Consider the following 23,971-nt stretch of genomic DNA (forward strand, 5'->3'; position numbering starts at 1 on the left):
CACGTGACACTTACATAAGCATCCTGTCTGACCACTATCATCCATTCATGTCCAATTCCAGGAGGACAATGCGACAACTCACACATCCAGAATTGCTACAGTGTGGTTCCAGGAACACTCTTCTGGGTTAAAACCCTTCCGCTGGCCATCAAACTTCCCAGACGTCAACATTATTGAGCATACCTGGGATGCCTTGCAACGTGCTGTTCAGAAGAGATCTCTGCCCCCTCGTACTCTTGCTGAACAATAAGAGGTGCAAGCCCCCTCGATGAAAAACACGACCACACCATAACAGCACCGCCTCCGAATTTTTCTGTTGGCACTACACCCGCTGGCAGAAGACGTTCACCGGACATTCGCCATACCCACAGCCTGCCATCGGATCACCACATTGTTTACCGTGATTTGTCACTCCACACAACGTTCTTCCACTGTTCAATCGTCCAATGTTTACGCTCTTACACCAAGCGAGGCGTCGTTGGGCATTGACCGGCGTGATGTGTGGCTTTATGTGCAGCAGCTCAACCATGAAATCCAACTTTTCTCACGTCCCGCGTAACTGTCATAGTACTTGCAGTGGATCGTGATGTAGTTTGGGATTCCTGTATGATGGTCTCGATAGATTGCCTATTACACATTACAACCCTCTTCAACTATCGGCGGCCTCTGTCAGTCAACAGACGGCCTGTGCGATTTTGTGCTGTACGTGTACCCTTCACGTTTCCACTTCACTACCACATCGGGAAGAGTAGACCTAGGGATGTTTAGAAGTGTGGAAATCTCGCTTACAGACGTATGACACAAGTGACACCCAATCACCTGACCACGTTCGAAGTCCGTGAGTTCCGCGGAGCACCCCATTCTGCTCTCTCATGATGTCTAATGACTACTGAGGTCGCTGATATGGAGTACCTGGCAGTAAGTGGCAGCACAATGCACCTACTATGAAAAACATATGTTTCTGGGGGCGTCCAAATACCTTTGAGCACAAAGTGTATCAGGGATCCCATATCACTCGAACTGCAAACACCTCACACCATTACCGAGCCCCCGCCAGCTTGAACAGTCCCCTGCTGACATGCAGTGTCCATGGATACATGAGGTTGTCTCCATACTCGTACGCTTCCATCCGCTCGATACAATATGAAACGAGACTCATCCGACCAGGCAACATGTTTCCAGTCATCAAAAGTCCAATGTCCCAGGCGAGGCGTAAAGCTTTGTGTCATGCAGTCATCAAAGGTAAACGAGTGATCCTTCGACCCCGAAAGCCCATATTGAAGATGTTTCGTTGAACAGTTCGCACGCTGACACTTATTGACGGCTCAGCACTGAAATCTGCAGCAATTTGCGGAATAGTTGCACTTCTGTCACGTTGAACGATTCTCTTCAGTCGTCGTTGGTCCCAGGGTCTTTTGCCGGCCGCAGCGGTGTTGGAGATTTGATGTTTTACCGGATTCCTGAAATGCACGGTACACTCGTGAAATGGTAGTAAGATAAAACCCCACTTCATCGTACCTCAGAGATACTGTGTCCCATCGCTTGTGCGCCGACTATAGCACCACGTTCAAATGCACTTAAATCTTGATAACCTGCCATTGTAATAGCAGTAACCGAGCCAACAACTGCGCCCGACACTTGTGATCTTATATTGGCATTACCGACCGCAGCGGCGTGTTCTGCCTGTTTACATATCTCTGTATTTGAATACGAATGCGTATACCAATGTAGAAACCCAGGCTGAGGTCGTCTGGATAGAACCGGACATGGTCCCAGTTCCGGTAAAAATACTGATGCACAGTCATATGCTGTAAACAAGTGCCTTTATTTTTTTTTTACAAAATGTCACATACACTACTTTTGTACACATAAATGATAGGTACTTAACTTCACTTGATTTTTTGAATCTTTCTTAGGCCCTAGACCTGGTACAAAAGAATACCTACGTAAAACTGGTTTGCACCTTCATATAATTTATTTTCGGCTTCACACTGGCTCTCCAACGTTGACAACTCTTTAGCTTTACTTAGTTAAGTGGATTGCTGTGATTTACTAAATTTAACTTGAATCTTATCCTCGAATACAAAATTGCCCCAAATTATTACTACAAACATACGAACTTTCTCAAGAGCGCCTTGCTCTTCAAAGTATCTTTCAGTTGCCGAACCATCTTCAGTAATGCGTTCTATTCTAAAATAAACTCTATGCACACGTTACAACTTTATTAATTATTACATTCTCATACTTCTTTTAAAAAATTTTACTTCTTAATAACAGAATGGGACAAATGATGAAAATTCTTAGCATATGGATCGAAAGCATTATGTTACCTTTCTTAGCCATAAGCAAATTACATATTAAAGTCTTAACAAATTCTGTCCACACATTCTCCCAAATACAGGAAATGTAAGTTTGACATTCCTGCGTCTCCATGTTCTCCGTCTGCGACGCATTGGTCTCATCCTCCTCCTCCGACGATAAATCATTCGTCTCCGGTGTATCAATGGACTCACAGATACAAAGAGTCCGCATTAGTATGTTTGATGATTAATACACACAGTTTTTCGATGGTTTTGTGTTTCATTTTATGAGAAACTAAGGATGCATCCAAGTCTCGGTAGCAAATTGTGTGTGACTCTGTGCCCCAAGGGAAGGAGTATTTTCATTGACGCCCTTTATGCCAGCCCCTGAGACCCCTTCGAGTCGATACTGAGTAGCGGTGTGTTTGAACAATTTCCCTCCGTCACCCATGAGAAAATCGCGTAATTTCAACATAGGACGCACTGTGTTAATAAAAATTGCTAGTCCATTTGCATCACGGCGCTTCTGTTCTTAGTCAACTGATGAGTCCTCAAAATTCAAGTGAAAGATACTACAAATCCTCTTGCTGTAACACCTTCTGAACGTGGTCTACGTGTTTGGAAGGAGAAACGTATGTTACATGTTGAACGGAATTTGCAGAGAAGTAACTTTTATGTTCGCATCTTGACCTTTTAGAGGCGTTTATTGAAAATTTATCACTATCCTTTGTAATAGGCTCATATTATTAAAGATAATGGCCCAAATCCCTGTCTCACCATTCTAATTTAGATTCCGTGCTTTCAATGAATCGCTTAAGGGGGGACGTATACGAAAAACGCACACTATTTAAAGGCAGCACCAAATCCACAATTTTGAAGACACAGGAATGAAATTTTGTACCTTGCTTTTCATGAAATTGACACATTTGCTTTTAAATTTCTTGAATTATACGCATATTTAACTTTTTTATAGAATTTAAAACTTTTGTTTTAAAAAATAATATGTGTACCTTTTTCTCAGAAACTATTCAAGAGATCTCTAAAAAAAATTTCTCTGTTCAGTCTCTTTGCATATAATAAGCTGCATTCATGAATAGTTTTTTAACATGTTGAATAGAACAATTTTAATAATTTTTTAATTCTGTAAGTGTAATATAAAATTCATGCAAAATTCCAAGCACTTTGACCTGTATCTCAGCTTACAATCAGAATTTCAAAATTTACTATTGAGACAACATGTACTGCGTTTATAGAAACAAGTGTACTTTATTTCGCAATTCTATCTTTCATACATCATGAGAAAATGGTACATAAACTTAAAAAAACATTATTTTCAGGAAATTCAATTTGAAGTTCAAACTAACGTTTTTTATAATGTCACCTCTATAGAAGGCGCCAGATTTGTACTCAGGGTCCTCTTTCCCTTCCAGGCTTCTCTTTTTGTTCCTTGATTTCTGCCTTCTTTTCTGTACTAGGTCTTCAACTGACTTTTCAGCTGCAGAGAGGCGCTGTAAATCTATTTTTGTCAAGATGTCTTGATGAAATTTCGTGTCTTAAAGCCCTTTCTTCTCTAATGCCTTCATTCTCCCTACGTTCCAGTCATTAAATACAAGAACTGCGCCGTAAGTTACAATTCTGACAACTGTAATACATGAAAACGTGGTTTTAGGGAATCCTTTTCGTATGAATAAATTTAGATACTCAGTTTGAGCCTGGGTTTCTCTATGGACCCACTTTTTTTAGAAGTTATGATCGGCCAGAAACCTGTAAGTGAACTTGACAGCATGCAGGACACAATTTAGAAGCCTCTGTTTGTGAATGCAGGGGTTGTTATCCGTCTCAACATGTAGATATTTACACAAGCTAACGTGGCACAGATGATGACTAGAATGTTCTCACGTCTTGTGTTCACTAAGTTCTGCAAACGCAGTTTATTCAGTTTTCTATACAATGTTTGTGACCGCGGTATTATTGAATGATGAAAGAGTCGAACACTTGACTAAATCTGCGTCAGTAGCACAACGCAAAGCAAGAATTGCTCCTTCATAAGCGAAACAGCTAGTTTGATAATGTTTCAAAGGTACGGACTAGAGCTCCAGATGATCAAAAAGTGGGCGTGGCAGTAGTTCGTGTCACACATTTAATTATTTTTGAGGTACTTCTGGTGCGATTTCACCTGTGAAACTTTGGTAACTTATTGTCCATGAGTTCTATTAATAGCTAAAAAGTAAACTGAAAACTGACATTTTCAATCAGTTTCATGATCGCCCCCCACCCCAACCACCGAAGGAGATTGAGACAGCCAATTTTCGTTCCCCATTTCTTTCCCAAACATGTGCTCCAGTGCCATCAAACTCTCTTCTTTGCAATTTTCCTTTCTCTGCCTGATTACCAAACAAATTAGTCTCTAATGATCACGACGTCAACGAGATGTCACTTGTACATGTTTTTTCTTGCTGGCCTCGATAAAAGCTATATAGGGGAGAGAGGTGCCCCAGAGAGTGGGGACACGGCCACTGGGGGAGAGCATCCGTGGCTACGTCTGGGGGCAGGCAGCCGGCGGCCAGGTGCTAAGTGTGCCGCGACGTTTGCAGACAGGCGAGGGGCGGGGACGGCCGCCATTGGCCGACTGCCGGCCGAGCCTCTGTTATAAGCCGCCGTGCGCTCGGACCGCGCTTTCGCACCACGCCGCCGTCGCCATGGCACAGCGTCACGCCAGACAGCCTCCGGTGGCAGCGCTCGTGGCGGCCGCCGCTTTCCTGTCGGCGGCTTGCGCCCTCTCGGTGGCGGGCGACTCCCGGCCCGAGCCGGCGCTCGGAGGCGAGCCGGAGGCGGAGCTGGCGTCGCCGGGGGCGGACGCCGGGGGCGACGCGTACCTTGCCGAGGTGCAGGCGGACTGCGCCACGACGGGCGCCTCGTGGCCCTGCGCCAAGGCCAAGCTGCTGCGCTTCGCCGTCAGGGTCGCCGCCTCGCCACGGCAGGTAGGTGTCGCTGCACGCCGCTCCGCGTCATCCATGGGCGCGGCCGTCAGGGGTCGGTGGGATACCGACGCACCATTCCGCCACCCATCTGTCTACAGCAGTGTTTACGATTACATGTAAATTGAAGGTGGAGAGGGGAAGAAAGGAAAGGGAGCGGATCACTGCTGTCAGCTGCGTCGGGACATTAAGCGGAATCGAGTGAAAATGTGTACCGGACCGGGATTCGAGCCCTGGATCTCCTAGGTTTTTGGACAACATGGTTGTGGAGAGAAGCAGCGATTAGTATGATTAATCAATAATTCAAAAACAGTCTTAATCGCATTTATTATTATTATTATTATTATTATTATTATACCGCCAACCGGTATCAACCCGACGTAGGGGTCATCTTCTGGGCTTTTACACTATTGGTAGAATGGCAGGAAACTATGTTAGTTTATAAAGACATCATTTCTTGCAATCAGTAACGATATAGGATAGGCATGGTTACTGGTGTTCACCAGCCAATTAATGATGAGCAAGCAGAGTTGCACATACGGCCACCCACTGATTTGTGTGATTTTGGCTTATAGCATGCGGTACACGTACACCCGATTTTTGAACCTTCCCCATGACATCCAAATATCACACGATGGTGGAATGATCATAGTTTATCACATTTCCCTGTTCTTGAGTACACTCATGTGGATCATTATGGATTAATGCGTTTAAACGATCTTCATCAAACACCGACGGTTTTCCTGAATGTCAATACGATCCTCCTTAAAACGAGAAAATCATTTTCTTGCCGTGCTCTGTCCAACGGCATTATCCTCATACGGCGCGAATGTTTCTGGCTGCCTCTGCTGATGTCACCCCTCTATTGAACTCAAACGGAAGAATATGTCGGCAGTGTTCCGATTTCTCCACTGGGCACTCAATTTTCTAGCGTCCGCGGTTCCACTCACTTCTCCGAATGACAAAATGGCTATATGTGAACTCAGATAGCGACAGTGTATTACGAGTACAAGATGACAGATGAATAAACCCATAGCAACCAGAACACTATCATGCGAAAGAAAAATGCTACGAACTTATACACAAACCTAGTATTACGTCCTGTCATCCTGTCCTTCCATCTTGTCAGTGTTTTCCACATATTCCTTTCCTCGACAATTCTGCGGCGAACCTCCTCATCTCTTGTCTTTTCAATCCACCAAATTTTCAACATATTAACCGTATCGAATCTTTTTTGACGCTTTCTCTCAGTCCATGATCAAGTTGCATACTATGCTGTGCTCCAGACCTACATTGTCAGAAATTTCTTCCCCAAATTAAGGCCGATGATTGATTGTAGCCCGCATCTCGTGGTCGTGCGGTAGCGTTCTCGCTTCCCACGCCCGGGTTCCCGGGTTCGATTCCCGGCGGGGTCAGGGATTTTCTCTGCCTCGTGATGGCTGGGTGTTGTGTGATGTCCTTAGGTTAGTTAGGTTTAAGTAGTTCTAAGTTCTAGGGGACTGATGACCATAGATGTTAAGTCCCATAGTGCTCAGAGCCATTTGAACCATTTGATTGATTGTAATCAGTCTGGAGCCGCGCGACCGCTACGGTCGCAGGTTCGAATCCTGCCTCGGGCATGGATATATGTGATGCCCTTAGGTTAGGTTTAAGTAGTTCTAAGTTCTAGGGGACTGTTGACCTCAGACGTTACGTCCCATAGTGCTCAGAGCCATTGATTGTAAATGACCTTCATTTGGATTCTTTTAATACACTTCTTTTACCCAGCCTGCTTCGACCATCATTCGTAATTTTTCTTTCTAACTAGCACAAGTCTGTCACTTAATCTACTTCGTGTACCCCAATTCTGATGGTAAGATTATCACTAATCTAATTTCTGATAGTCCTTATAACTATCTTTCGTTTACTTTCAGTACTAATTAGACACTGCAGCCAACAGTTTCTCTAATTCTTCTTCAGTTTCATAGAGAATAGCAAAGGCATCAGCGAATCTTATCAGTGATATCCTTTCAAAATATGGTTCAAATGGCTCTGAGGACTATGCGACTTAACTTCTAAAGTCATCGGTCCCCTAGAACTTAGAACTACTTAAACCTAACTAACCTAAGGACATCACACACATCCATGCCCGAGGCAGGATTCGAACCTGCGACCGCAGCGGATATCCTTTCAACCTGAATGTTAATCCCACTCCTGAACCTTTCCTATTTTTCCGTTAATGATTTTCCGATGTACAGATTGCACAGCAGAGGATAAACACTTCATTTTTGTCTTACATTCTTTTTTATTGGAGCACTTTGTCCTTTGTCTTCCATTCTTATTGTTCCGTCATGGGTCTTGTACATACTGTATATTTCCGTCTTTCCCTGCGGCTTGCACCTATTTTTCTGAGAATTTGAAACACTTTGTCATCATAGGATACGTTATGGTATATCTGCAACGACCTAGTAAACCTGGCACTTAGAGCAGGAGTATAGTGGAAAAAATGGCACCAAGGCTAGAAGCCGGCCGGAGTGCCCCGCGGTTCTAGGCGCTTCAGTCTGGAACCGCACGACCGCTACGGTTGCAGGTTCGAATCCTGCCTCGGGCGTGGATGTGTGTGCTGTCCTTAGGTTAGTTAGGTTTAAGTAGTTCTGAGTTCTAGGGGACTGAAGACCTCAGATGTTAAGTCCCATAGTGCTCAGGGCCATTTGAACCATTTGAACCAAGGCTAGGACATGCAAACCTGACAATAGGCAATGTTGCTTCTAATACACTGTTGGCTATTAAAACTGCGATACTAGAGGGAACAGCAAATAACGATATTTTACTTATCCTGCGTTTACAGTATAGTGTCAATAACACGTTATTACCTTTGTGGGTCATGCATGGGTAAACAAGGCCCGACGTTTACATATAGCAGCAACAACAGCTCTAACCCTTTGGGCGTTGAGTCGAACTGACAAGAGTACCACATGGCAATCGAATTTTTGTATTTTTTTAAATATAATTTGTGGTACGTGAACTTCAGAACTAAAACATCTGTCAGAAAAGCGCTTCGATGCAATTCTCAAAGATTCTCGAGGAAACCGACTTTGAATTTTTCCGACCATCTTTAATATGCTAAAGCAAGATCAGTTTTTGTCGACATGAGGTGTGGCTGTATTGTAGAATGCTCGTCTACCACGTATGTCGCACGGGTTCGATTCTCAGCCATGCCAAAATTTCAAACGAATGTACATGTTCCTTGAACATTTCCATGGTACATAAAATACAACGGCTATTTGGGAAGCAATGTCCGGGGGTGCGAAATGGAAACCACTGTGAAAATCCTATGAAGCTTTTCACAGATGTGTTGGGCAGTGTCCCTATTACGCCCGTCGATCGCGTCACGTCGCTCTTTTCAGCTCTAAGCGGAGAGTGAGCACGTAAAGATGCATGCCAAGTATGAGGACCTGGTGAGAGATTTCGCCTGGTGTCATGCAGCCCACATAACATAACTGTCATGCGTTTCCTTCTTCATGACAGTTCTCGGCCACACTATGCAGGCGTATTGAAGACGCTCCTGAAGCGTTTTCAATGGGAAGTGTCTGATCACCCACAATACAGCCCGGATTTGGTTCCCCTCGAGTTTCATCTCCGCTCTCTTAAACCGCTGGCTATGAAGACAAAATTTTGGTACAGACAATGAACTGCAGGCCAGCATAGAGAATTGGTGGAAAGCACAGGCGGCTGCCTTCTATGACGAGGGTATTGGAAAGACAAATGTCTCAAAATGGCTCTGAGCACTATGGGACTTAACATCGATGGTCATCAGTCCCCTAGAACTTAGAACTACTTAAACCTAACTAACCTAAGGACAGCACACAACACCCAGTTATCACGAGGCAGAGAAAATCCCTGACCCCGCCGGGAATCGAACCCGGGAGACAAATGTCTAAGTCGGATCGGCGGCCATGTAGAGAAGCAGCTGGAATGTGTAGCTAACTGTTGCAAATAAAACATTTTTTATTTTCACAATGGTTTCCATTTCGCTTTACTTTCCGAGTAACCCTCGAACATAAGGATGAAAAACCGTTTAATTTATAATGTCTTTTTCAGTTGAAGCAGGCTTTTATAAAAGCTCTGTAATTAAGAATGTATATTTCCAATGAAAACAGGATTTGCGTGTGTGATATGCAATTAAAAATGAGATGAACACTTTTCATTAAAATAGCAATTACACACCTGTTATTTATTATATATTTCATGAATCTCATATTTAAATGGCGTAGGTATTCGCAGCTAACGGAATAAAGAAAGAAAAAGCAATGACCCAGACGAGACTCGAACTGGCTATTACCGGTACTGATTTTTAGGGTTGCGAGCCTCAACCTGTAACAACGGAATCCTTAAAGGATCCCTTTGTTGTCCGTCTATTTGTCTGCCTGTCTGCCTGTCCGACTGTTAAGAACCAGTTTTCTCAGGAACGGTAGATGTATCAAAGTCAAATTTATGTCATGTATTCAGGTCTATGGGTCCATGGAGGTGAAAAAATTTTAAGCTTCTAAGTCACTTCACTAAAAGGTACGGTCATTTATGTCACATATTTTGATACTCAAAAACTCATTCATCAAAACCTATACGGTACTTCCCGTTCACCTAGAATCATGAAATTCGGCAAGAAGCAGAACTACACATTACATGTAATGTAAAAAATCTGAAACTTGTTAAAGTGTAATTATATCACATAAAAATATCTTCTGCCATTTTGCATTGATCATCCGTGAAAAGCATGATAGGCGAACATTACTGCATGCAAACATAAAATGTAAGTAGTAGTTATCTTTTACTGAGTATATAAAAATGTTTTATTAAATCTTCTCTGTACAGTACATGTAAACTGAAGTCCCCTGCTCGCTTCGTTTTGTACGTCTGGACTAGTTTGACGAACTACGGTAGACATTTTGATACAGTCTTGTAATTCCGGGGACCAATACTTGCCAGTATCGATATCGATAATGGGCAAAAATCGCGAGATCTCGATTCCCAGGATGGATGAACTCTGTGTATATATACATAACTAAGTTCGTAGTGAGTCCCTAGTGCGTGAGTCCTGCTCGCACTTGACCTCTTTCTTTTCATTTTTCTATGTTTTATATTTCACGGAATTGTTAGTAGGACGGGCACCTCTATCTAAAGATTTGTATTATCAGCGAACTGCACCTAAAGCTCCCACGGGACTGACGAGCATTTACCATACAGCCACACGGCCTGTCGAGGAAAATCGACCTTGCTTTAACATATTACGGACGGTCGGAAAATTTCAAATTCAATTTTCTCGAAAACTTTTGATAGTAGCATCGAATAATTTTGGGGGGATTAATATTTGAGTTCTGAACTTCACTAGCATTAATATAAAAATTGCCGCTTTCGTCATTTTATTTTTCGTGATAAGCCTCTTCAATGACCGTCTGTCACGATCACTCAGTACACACGCTTTCGTCCGTGTTGTAGCTTAGCGGATGTTGTTTTTTCGCATGACATATACTGGCACGTCTTTCGCTCTGCGCCTTTCATCGTACGTCCAAATGCGACTTTGGAACGAGAAACCCGCTGCATAGTTCTCCTTTTGTAGAGTATGTACACAGCTCTAGTCGCGCCCACCTTGTACACTTGCGCTGAAATGCTAAACACTTCCGTATCCAAACATATAATGTACTTCATGTCTATTTGATATTTCTTCCGTCATGGCTTCATGGTGACGCATTTTTAAGGACGTGTGTAGTTACGTAGAGAAAATGTTAGCACAAAATAGGAAAAGATGGAGGGCAGAATGAAACCAGTCGAAATTTACAAAATGAAGAGCTATAAGGTCGACTCTGCATTCTCGACCATTAATCTTGGCGATTCAGTGCCACTGCATTCTCAATCTCTCGTATTAAAGTCTATGTTGGAACTGAAGACGACAGAAAGAAAGCATCCACATTAAATTTCGAATTTAACAGTGAGTTCGTCCATGAGGATACATCCATACCAGTGTACTCTTATAATGTTCGTACAGACTCACAAATGATACTCACACAAGCACCCTCGGTTACGACTACTCAAAGCAAACAGTGTATCAGGCCCTCACAGAATTCCAGTTTGATTTTACGCTGAATACGCTGTTAAAATGCTCCTTTCTTAGCTCTTTTTCATGGAGAATCTCATTCCCGGCAAAGTGACTGAAAAAGAGCAGACAACTCCTGTATAAACCAAAACGTGTAAAAGAACGGATGTACAGAATTGTAGACGGATATGGCTGACGTTTGACGGAGAATCCTAGTGCATATTCTAAAAAGAAGTATCTCTCAGGGAATCAATACGATTCAGGCAAAGTACTTGTGTTAAAAAGTGCTTGATTTATCCACACACGCTATCTTGCAAACAGTAGATACAGAATTCATCTTCTCAGACTTTTGAAAGGCTTTAACCACAATACCACATCGTCGACTAGTAGCCACATACACTCATCTTTACATAAATAACGGCTGGACGGGAATATGGAAACACTAAATGCACAAAACATTAGTAAGCTTAATACGGTGTAGGAAAAACTGTAGCATTCCAAACAGTTTTCAGCCGTATTGAAATGGAAAACTATAGATCCCTTGTTGTTGTGGTTGTTGTTGTTGTGATCTTCAGTCCTGAGACTGGTTTGATGCAGCTCTCCGTGCTACTCTATCCTGTGCAAGCTTCTTCATCTCCCAGTACCTACTGCAACCTACATCCTTCTGAATCTGCTTAATGTATTCATCTCTTGGTCTCCACGATTTTTACCCTCCACGCTGCCCTCCAATACTAAATTGGTGATCCCTTGATGCCTCAACACATGTCCTACCAACCGATCCCTTCTTCTAGTCAAGTTGTGCCACAAACTTCTCTTCTCCCCAAGCCTATTCAATACTTCCTCATTAGTAATGTGATCTACCCATCGAATCTTCAGCATTCTTCTGTAGCACCACATTTCAAAAGCTTCTATTCTCTTCTTGTCCAAACTATTTATCGTCCATGTTTCACTTCCATACATGGTTACACTCCATACAAATACTTTCAGAAATGATTTCCTGACACTTAAATCTATACTCGATGTTAACAAATTTCTCTTCTTCAGAAACGCTTTCCTTGCCATTTCCAGTCTGCATTTTATATCCTCTCTACTTCGACCATCATTTATTTTGCTCCCCAAATAGCAAAATTCCTTTACTACCTTAAGTGTCTCATTTCCTAATCTAATTCCCTCAGCATCACCCGACTTAATTCGACTACATTCCATTATCCTCGTTTTGCTTTTGTTGATGTTCATCTTATACCCTCCTTTCAAGACACTATCCATTCCATTCAACTGCTCTTCCAAGTCCTTTGCTGTCTCTGACAGAATTACGATGTCATCGGCGAACCTCAAAGTTTTTATTTCTTCTCCAGGTCCCTTATGGTTTTCAAAGGTGTCTTATACCCTTCTCCCTAGAAAATAGAGGCAAGTCCAGGTAACGGTGATGGAGGTAGATATCGATCACACACCCTTCTCTCCAAAGTAGAACACAAAGGTTGAATAACATTGAGATCTGGTGACTGCGATGGCCAGAAGAGATGTGATAATTCATCCTCGTGCTCACAAAACCAGTCCTGGACCATGCGAGTTGTGTGAACTGCGCTCTCACATCTTGGAACACAGCATTACCATTGGGGAACAAACATCGCATCATGGGATGGACCCGAGCAGCCAAAATTGTCACATAATTCTTGGCAGTAATGCGACCTTGCACAGCAACCATGAAGCCCATGGAACACCACGATATGGCTGACCAAATCGTCACCGAAACCCCGCCATGTTTCATTCTTGGAACGTGGAAAGTAAACTCAGTCAGAAGTTGGAAACAGTGTACAACAAGACTCACCGGACCAGATGACATTCTTCCATTGGTCCGTAGTGCGGGTGCTGTGGCTTCGGCAGGATATTTTCATGTTATGGGCATTTGTATCACTGATGAGTCGTTTCCCAATTCCAGCTCAACATACATTTCCGTGCTTATGAAGCTGCTTTCGCACTGCTTCATGCTGACAGGCTACGCGAATACGACATTCAGTTCTGCTGTGATTTTTGCTGCTTCCGTCATTTTATTTTTCGTCACTATCCTCTTCAATGAATATCTACCACGATCATTCAACAAACACTTTCGTCCTCTTTGTGACTTAATGGATGATGTTTTCCCGAGTTTCCTGTATGTACGAGGGGCGTTTGAGAAGTCCGTGCAAAAATAAAAACTACTTACGTGTTTGGGGTAAACCTTTTTATTTTTCAACATAGTCTCCTTTTAGACTTATACACTTCGTCCAACGCTGTTCTAACCTGTTGATCCCTTCCGAATAATAGGAATTGCCCAAGTCTGCAAAATAGCTGTCAGTTGCTGCAATCACCTCCTCGTCTGAATAAAATCTTTGTCCCGCCAGCCATATCTTCAAATTGGGGAACAAATAGTAGTCCGAGGGAGCCAAGTGTGGAGAACAGGGGGGATGTGAAACTAGCTGGAATCCTATTTCCATTAATTCTGCGACCACAACTGCTGAGGTGTGTGCTGGTGCATTGTCGTGATGGAAAAGGACATTTTTGCGGTCCAATCACCGGCGTTTTTCTTGCCGCTCGGTTTTCAGACAGTCCAGTAACGATGACTAATATGCACCTGTAGTAGTTTTACCCTTTTCCAGATAGTCGATGAGGATTATCCCTTGCGAATCCCAAAAGACAGTCTCCGTCACCTTTCCCGCCGAAGAAATGGTCTTCGCCTTTTTTGGTGCAGATTCTCCCTTGGTAACCCATTGCTTAGATTGTTGTTTGGTCTCAGGAGTATAGTAATGTATCCATGTTTCATCCACAGTGACGAAACGACGCTTAAAGTCCAGCGGATTCTTCCTGAACAGCTGTAAACCATCCTTGCAACACTTCACACGATTCCGTTTCTGGCCAAGCGTGAGCAATCGCGGAACCTATCTTGCGGATAGCTTTCTCATGTCCAAATATTTATGCAAAATATTATATATTCGTTCATTCGAGATGCTCACAGCACTAGCAATATAACGCACCTTAACTCTTCTGTCATTCATCACTATATCATGGATTTGATCAGTGATTTATTCAGTCGTAACCTCCACAGGGCGTCCAGTATGTTCAGCATCACTTGTGCCATATGGCCACTCCGAAAATTTTGAAACATTGATAAACTGTTCTAATCGAAGGTGCAGAGTCACCGTAATGTTTATTAAGCTTCTCTTTAGTCTCTGAGGCGTTTTGCCTTTCATAAAGTAATGTTTAATCACCACACGAGAGTCTTTTTCGTCCATTTTTTTGAGAATCACTCGACTTCTTTGATTCACACGAATGTCAAACACAAACAAATAGACCAATATTTCTGAAACTTGGCGTGCATTCTTTCCAAAGATGCTACTAACTAAAAATGACTTCGATACGCGGCGATGGTTCCATCTCTCGGACTTTGCACGGACTTTTCAAACGCCCCTCGTATATGGGGTCTCTTGGAACACCAAACACATCGGCTACCTTGACAATGGAAGCACCCACCATATGAGCACTAACAATATTCTGACGTTCGAATTCACTTAGCGCCGACCTAATGCACTCACAACTACACAGAAAACTGTTCTGGCCACGACTGACACTTCCGACGTATTGAAAACATTGTCCAGAAGCCGTTTGTGGTCAAATACAACAGCGGAATCTGCAAGCGTAGCTGGCATCTGCATTTATTTTCAAGCATGTGTCTCTCTCAGTGTTCCCATATTTTTGCCCAACCCCTCTGTGCGAATGCCACGATGAGTATATGACTGATAGAAACCCGTACGTTATAGTGTTCGGTGACCCTTCATCATAAGTGAAAGTAACATGGAACGGGCCTCAAGGGAGCGATACTGTCAGCAGCATAATTAAAGTGTTCCTTCATCCACAGTAAATTATCGTCTTTAAAAGATCGTAATGAAACGCGGAAATATTTGTACAAAATTTCCACTTGTTCTAGTAAACGGCAGCTATCAGATAAAATACAGGATAAAGCCCGTAACAAAGGGAAAGAGATCGATAGTTCACGATTACGAAATTAGTGCTATACTTCTTGAGACCGTCGGATCGTTAAAATAATATTGAAGGTGAGAACGAAGTTTTTCTCTACGACACTGAGGTTAAAACATTCTTGGGCTTCTTGCCTCATCAGTAAAACTTAGAGCAATTCGTCAGGAGAAACTGACCGGCTAAGATGATTGAGATGATAATCGAAACTTCGAGGGTTGCCCTAAACTGACGCGGCAAGAAGTTCGAGAACGTTTTATACAATACTAAAGGTGAAAATTATGCAAAATATGTATTAGGGAAGATGAATGGAAGACAAAGACTTGTTGATAGGGATATGGTAAAGGCCATTGCGTTGTTAAGGCAATGGTAAACAAAACGCTAATGAGACCAGTTCTAAAGCATTGCTCCAGCGTTTGCAGTCCTTATCATGTAGGCATGAGAGCAGATATCGAACTAATTTAAAGATGCGTTGATAGTATCGTAAAATGTCCTTTTAATCCACATGAAACGTCCTCTTGGAAAAGTTATAAATTACTGTGCTGGTAAACTTCTACGTTATTTGATACAGAGACAGCTGAGTATAACTGAACGTACTCAGACATTTCTCTGTTTACTTATTCTGATCATCAATAAACTGACACACAATATTTTTAGCGCAACGCAATCTGACTTTCAATAATGCCTACAGAAGAATGGCCCTGACTAACAATAATCTATACCTTCCATGAATCACTCACCTTACAAAAATCTTCGTTACTCGAACTACTGCAATACAGCGAGCGCCAATACTGCCAGCTAAATAAAAGATTCTGACTATGGAAGGCACTAACTACTGATAGGCATAGTTATCAAATGAAAGATTTGGATAGATTATAAACAATGTATTTACCTTAATAATGTTCAAAAGTCATCATATGGTCCATTGATCGTGACCGGTCCAAATATCTTACGAAATAAGCGTCAAACGAAAAAACTACAAAGAACGAAACTTGTCTAGCTTGAAGGGGGGGACCGCAGCTCGTGGTCGTGCGGTAGCGTTCTCGCTTCCCAAGCCCGGGTTTCCGGGTTCGATTCCCGGCGGGGTCAGGGATTTTCTCTGCCTCGTGATGACTGGGTGTTGTGTGATGTCCTTAGGTTAGTTGGGTTTAAATAGTTCTAAGTTCTAGGGAACTGATGACCATAGATGTTAAGTCCCATAGTGCTCAGAGCCATTTGAAACATTTGACGGGGGAAACGAGATAGCGCTATAGATGGCCCTGCCTTAGGTCAAACGGATATCAACTGCGATTCTTTTTAAATAGGAACCCCATTTTTTATTACATATTCGTGTAGTACGTAAAGAAGTATGAATGTTTTGGTTGGACCACTTTTTTCGCTTTGTGATAGATGGCGCTGTAATAGTCACAAAGATATGGCTCACAATTTTAGACGAACAGTTGGTAACAGGTAGGTTTTTTAAATTAAAATACAGGACGTAGGTACATTTGAACATTTTATTTCGGTTGTTCCAATGTGATACATGTACCTTTGTGAACTTATCATTTCTGAGAACGCATGCTGTTACAGCGTGATTACCTGTAAATACCACATTAATGCATTAAAGCCTCAAAATGATGTCCGTCAACCTCAATGCATTTGGCAATACGTGTAACGACATTCCTCTCAACAGCGAATGGTTCGCCTTCCGTAATGTTCGCACATGCATTGACAATACGCTGACGCATGTAGTCAGACGTTGTCGGTGGATCACGACAACACATATCCTTCAACTTTCCCCACAGAAAGAAATCCGGGAACGTCATATCCGGTGAACGTGCGGGCCATGGTATGGCGCTTCGACGACCAATCCACCTGTCATGAAATATGCTATTCAATACCGCTTCAACCGCACGCGAGCTATGTGCCGGACATCCATCATGTTGGAAGAACATCGCCATTCTGTCATGCAGTGAAACATCTTGTAGCAACATCGGTAGAACATTACGTAGGAAATCAGCATGTATTGCAACATTTAGATTGCCATCGATAATATGGGGGCCAATTATCGTTCCTCCCATAATGCCGCACCATACATTAACCAGGCAAGGTCGCTGATGTTCCATTTGTCGCAGCCATCGTGGATTTTCCGTCGCCCAATTGAGCGTATTATACCGGTTTACTTTACCGCTGTTGGCGAATGACGCTTCGTCGCTAAATAGAACACGTGCAAAAAATCTGTCATCGTCCCGTAATTTCTCTTGTGCCCAGTGGCAGAACTGTACACGACGTTCAAAGTCGTCGCCATGCAATTCCTGGTACATAGAAATATGGTACGGGTGCAATCGATGTTGATGTAGCATTCTCAACAGCGACGTTTTTGAGACTCCCGATTCTCGCGCAATTTGTCTGCTACTGATGTGCGGATTAGCAGCGACAGCAGCCCACTTGGGCATCATAATTTGTTGCAGGTCATGGTTGACGTTTCACATGTGACTGAGCACTTCCTGTTTCAATAAATAACGTAACAATCCGGGGGACGGTCCGGGCACATGGATGATGTCCAGGATACCGAGCAGCATACACAGCACACGCCCGATGGGCACAATAGCCATACATCAACACGATATCGACCTTTTCCGCAATTGGTAAACGGTCCATTTTAACACGGGTAATGTATCAGGAAGCAAATACCGTCCGCACTGGCGAAATATTACGTGGTACCACGTACTTATACGTTTGTGACTACTACAGTGCCATCTATCACAAAGCGAAAAAAAGTGGTCCAAGTAAAACTTTCGTATTTCTTTACGTACTGCACGAATATGTAATAAAAATCGGGGTTCCTATTTTAAAAAAACGCAGTTGATATCCGTTTGACCTATGGCAGCGCCATCTCGCGGGCCAACCATGGCGCCATCTGGTTTCCCCCTTCAAGCTAGACGAGTTTCGTTCTTTGTAGTTTTTTCGTTTGATGCTTATTTCGTGAGATACTTGGCCCGTTCATTATCAGTGGACCACCCTGTATATATATCAGTTGATGATATGCAGTCTTACAAATATCCTCTTTCTGACTGACACACGTCCATATCGTCCGCTCTCAAAACTGTGGCATCTCTGTCCCCACATCCAACACTGCTGGCGGCTCACCTCCAACTGCGCAACGCTACGTGCTGTTTACATCCAACTGCCCAACACTGCACTTGCGAATATTCCAACAATGAGTCCAACCAGCCATAGACTCAGTGTTGCCAATTTAGCGACTTTGTCGCTAGAAATGGCGACTTTTGCCTTCGTCTTAGCGACAAAAAAAACTTTTTAGCGACAAAAATTATTTAGCGACTTATCTGGCGACTTTTGGAGTACTGACGACTTTTGAAGTACAAATCAAAACTATTTTGGGCCAGTATTTTCATTAACAAAACTAAGATTTTAACTATAGAATGGGTACTACACTGACTTTGTTTTAGATTTACTAAGTTAAATTAAGTTTTTAGCAGATCATGTAGCATTGTTCAGCATTTAGTAAATCTGAATGTGGGAATTGCCTACAGAGTAAGAAAACCTTGACTATATAACAATTCATTATTCATTACTCACTAGCCTGTTATCGTCGATAGCGTATTGATCTATAATTCTTCAACTATTGAACTCCTTTTATTTTTCGAATTGACAAAAAACTTACGTAAAAATATAATAAAATACATTTCTCTCCAGCAACCTCTAATTTTTCGAAATGTTAACTCGCAGTCAAATTATTAACACACGCACAGTGGTAACGCAAGAACAATTCGGTGGGGGTACCTCAGACATTATTACGTTTTAAACAATGAACAATAGGACTGATATCGAGTTACCGAGTGAGTAGATTGTTTCATGACCTCTAGTTCGCCTGAGTTTTAATGTATTTTCAGTGATTATAAATTGGTGAAACTTATGTTGTGGTGGCTTACATAATGGATTTACCGCAGAAGAAGAAGCAGTGCGCTAAAAAATATCGGGATGCGTGGGAAGCAGAACCTGAATTCAATGGGTGGTTGAAACCAGTCGTTGGAGACTTATCCAAGGCAAGATGTCAAGTATGTGCAACAGAGTTTTATGCTAAATTGTGTGATATTAGAAAGCATTCGAAAACTATTAAGCATAAACAAAAAATTGATTAAAAAACACAAACCACCTTACATGTGAAAATTGTTCAGAAAACTACAGTTAGAATAGCAAGCAGAGAGGAAGGCGCCCTTTCTTTATTTTCCGGTGATGAGGGCGCTAAGAACATGCAGTTACATCGTACAAAAAGCACTAACATTATAACTGAAGTTTTGGCTCAATATTTTACACAATAATTGGTTGAAGATATAGGTAACCAAAAATACAGTGTACTAATAGATGAATCCACAGATGTATCAATATCTAAAATGCTAGGTATCGTTATACGGTACTATGGTGTAAACAACCAACCCATTAGATCAGCATTTGGCAAACTCGCTGTAGTAGAAACTGCAGATGCAAGAAATCTGGCTGCTGTTCTTGTGAATTCTTTGAAAGATCTCAAACTTCCAGTCGCTAATATGGTAGGAATTGGCACAGATAATGCTTCTGCAATAGTTGGAATAAACAATGGGCTTTTCGAACAACTCAAGAGAGAATATGGTTTGAAGCATTTGGTAGCGATCCGTTGCATTTGTCACTCTCATCGGCTTGCAGTTTCGCACGCCTCAGTGAATACCAACTACAGTTCTGTCAAAGCATGAAACAGAAGAGTTATTCGATCTTCTGAGTGACTACGATGAATAGCTCACATTCCGGTATGTATATATTTTATAACCTAATTTGAGTTCTTGCTTTCTTTTGTTACAAATATAGTTGTATATTTTTAGTATATTTGACTACTGTGATTGAAACAACAATCTACGTGTTGCGTCAATTATGATAACATGTTTAATTATACGTTAGCGTATTTTATATGTATGTTGTTGCAAGCGATGCGTCATTTAATTAAGACAATATAGTAATTAGGTATGAGACAATTATTATTAATATTTTATTACCCCCCCCCCACACACACACACACACTGGCTTATTGCACCATTCACAGCACAAAATTTTCAGTACACCCCTAGTAAAATCAGTTTTAGCGACTTTCTAGCGACTTTTGATATTGAATCTAGCGACTTGGGTTTTTTAGAGTTGGCAACACTGCATAGACTGCACACAGCACAGTCAGTGATTTTCATACAGAGCGCTATGTAGCGTTACAAACATAAAAACCTAAACAGCCTACTTACACACAGAAAGTTTAACAGAGATGCTCGGAGAACTTAAGTGCGAATATCTCGAAGAACGTTGGGATCGTCCTCACAAATCTCTGTTGGGTAGATATGGTGAACCGATATCCGAGGAAAATTATGCGACCATTATACTAATACCATGGTATATCTCGCAAAGGGATTATGACAGTACGAAAACAGACGTTAAGATGCGTATAGACACATACTGAGATTCTTTTTAGCCTCGTTCAATACACGGATGGAACAGGACAGAAATCGCTGCTTCTATACGAAGCACTTTCCGACACGCACTGTACAGTGGATTACAAAGTACGGGGTGTTCGTATGGACTTTCCTTGGTTACAAATATTTATTTCTAAGAAAGTAAGCGCGATACAGCTGTGCCGTTTGTTAAAAATAGTACCTCAACTCGTAACGTGTTTTATGGATAGCTATGCGGTTTTTTTGCAGATGGCTACACTTCCACAGATGCTCTGTTTGTTTCACGTCAAACATCTAGGCGACACTCAGTTTCTCGGCATGTATTTGTCAACATATCTTCCGTCACAGCCTCTACAGCATCTCGTATTCGTGACCTATGAGTTTCCATATTAGGAATTCGTGAACTGAACACTTTATCCTTAACGTAACCCTAGAAAAAGGGTCAGGAGGCACTATGTCTGGAGAACGTGGTGACCTTGATGTTGCACCTTCTCTACAGATCCACTTGTCCCGAAAAGTTTCTTCTAAGAAGTGGCGAACGTATGACCTCCAGTGCGGCGGTGCACCATTCTGTTGAAATACTTCCCACAGCTGAAGGTTTGTAACGGAGGTGCAACCTAAAGTTCCAACATGTCCACATAAATCGTTCACGTAGTGGTATGCTCAGTGAAAAGAAAAACGGTCCAATAAGTGCGTTCTGCATTAGGCCACACCAAAAATTCCCTTTCGGGCTTTCCCTTGTCTGCTGTAGCACACGAGGGTTCTCCGACCCCCAGATCGGGACATTATGCTTGTTGACTTTCCCGGAGACGTGAAAAGCCGGTTATTCGGAAAACAAACTTATTAAGGAAGTCATCGTCTACATCGATTCGCTCCAGCATATTCCTTGTCTGAGGCTATATGCACCGTATCAACAGTGTCGTCACTCACTGCATGTCTACTCTATAAATAGTTTAAACTATTTATACCGTCCTTTGATGGTCTTCACGTCTGGCGAATCTCGACCATAGGAACTTCAGAACTGTTGCTGAACTCAAAATGGTTCAAATGGCTCTGAGCACTATGGGACTTAACTTCTGAGGTCATCAGTCCCCTAGAACTTAGAACTACTTAAACCTAACTAACCGAAGGACATCACACACATCCATGCCCGAAGCAGGATTCAAACCTGCGACCGTAGTGGTGGCGCGGTTCCAGATTGAAGCGCTTAGAACCGCTCGGCCACACCGGCCGGCTGTTGCTGAACTGTTGTAAGTGACAGTGTTCCGTGAAATCACAAAAAATCTCACCCTCATCTGTATAGATGACATTGGGACAGCAGCGCTCCTAAATTACGCTACGTGCAACAAGAGAGAGATGAAAGAACTCAGATAAGTGTATCAATAACAAACATTATGAGTTAAACTACCGTTTGCTACAAACCACGTAGCGGTATCTATCATAATTCAATAGAAATAACTTCACGTAATCAGGGAAAGACTTTATACTCACCTTGTGTACACGTAAGTATAGATCGTCGGTTGTCCACACGACGCCAGGCGCACCTAACTCCTGTCCAGCAATTCTTGACTGCATCTTGAATCGGACCTAGTTTCCATTCCTAGCAGTCAGACGCGCAACCGCGCAGTTATGGAGCGGACCTGCTCCAGCTCTCTCGTAATAGACGACGAGGTAATGATGGAATGTTGCTGTAGCCCTCAACTGGCTGCTATGCCGGAGGTGAAACAGGACCGGAACTTTACCTTTAATGACATAAATGGTTGGAGTATCGTCGTAAGCTGCGTTTGGAAGACTCCTTTATTCATTGATGATGACTAGCTTCGGAATTGTGTCATTTCTCAAACCATCCTATGGAAACATAGTGCATGATATAACAGTAATACCAGTACAGCAGTGGTGTAATAATAGTTCATGTTGCAGCATGATGCAAACAAGTTTACATATCATCATCGTCAGTGACTGAATACAGTTAAATGCATGCGCGGGAGAACCACAGCAAATAATACCAGTGCTAATGCAAATACTTGGACATACAGCAGACAAGTTACAATAAACAGTGCTACTTGGAGACCGTTTGCACCCATTCATGGATGTCCTGTTACCAAACAACGGTGGAATTTTTATGGAGGACAATGCACCATGTCACCAGGTCACAACTGTTCGCGATTGGTTTGAAAAACATTCTGAACAGTTGGAGTGAATGACATGAATTCTATTGAACATACGGGACACAAGCAAGAGGTCAGTTCGTGCACACAATCCTTCACCGGCAACACCTTCGCAATCAAGAGGCAGCATGATTCAATATTTCTGCAGGGTACTTGTTGAGTCCATGACATGTAAACTTCCTGCACTACGGTGGGTATATTAGGAGGTATCTCATGACATCTGTCAGCTCAGTGTATATGCATAAAATTTATTTACACGAATTGCCGGGCAGGCGTGACAGCAGCCTGCTTTGTAAATCTGTTTATTGGGTTGCCTACCTACATCCTCTACCTAATTCGAAGCGATAGTATGGAGCGGAGCGTATCAGAGGGTTAACAATCTAATCTGAAAACGACACAACCTACAGTTGCAGCCAGTAATTATAAGAATTCTGCAAATCATTAACAGGCTTCCCCTTATCAGCGGGAAACTGATACAAAGCAATAACATGCAGCAAATTCCCACGGTTTCTCTGATGACCTATCGTGGGACACGCACATTCCAATGGTGGTGAAATGGTTGAGTCTTAAAACTAACAGCAAGGATGCGTCTTCCATTTCACGGTACACATTCCAACAGTCTCTTGTTGAATCTTTGGAACACTCTATAACTCGTGTCTCAAAGTATGGTAATGAATATTTCTTCAGTGCCCTATTGTATTCCGTCTGCGTCGTTAGCTCAGTGCTTAGCGTGTCTGGTTGTTGTGCGGTGGATCCACATTCGACTACCGGTATTGTCAGATATCGTGGTGCATTCACCCTCGTGGTGCAGTTGAGGTGTTACGTGAGTGAGGCGTAGGTGCTCCAAGGTCCCGAAAGCCGACAATGGTCAGGCGAGCAGTGTGCTGACCCCATACCCTTCCATACCGCTTCCAAATGGACACCGCTGTCAAAGGATGACAAGGCGGTCGGTCGGACGCGATTGGGCACATCTGGGTCA

At 42.6% G+C, this 23,971-nt stretch overlaps 1 protein-coding gene across 1 annotated transcript in view; it reads left to right on the forward strand.

The window, feature by feature from the left end:
* The first annotated feature begins 4,999 nt into the window (after positions 1-4,999).
* LOC126474743 (uncharacterized) overlaps positions 5,000-23,971 on the forward strand; it is a 92,767-nt gene continuing 73,795 nt past the window's right edge. The window contains exon 1 of the mRNA XM_050102220.1: positions 5,000-5,281. Within this exon, the coding sequence (XP_049958177.1) occupies positions 5,000-5,281 (282 nt within the window). The remainder of the gene's footprint in view (positions 5,282-23,971) is intronic.

This window comes from Schistocerca serialis, chromosome 4, assembly GCF_023864345.2.
Source record: "Schistocerca serialis cubense isolate TAMUIC-IGC-003099 chromosome 4, iqSchSeri2.2, whole genome shotgun sequence".
In the NCBI taxonomy this organism is placed as follows: domain Eukaryota; kingdom Metazoa; phylum Arthropoda; class Insecta; order Orthoptera; family Acrididae; genus Schistocerca; species Schistocerca serialis.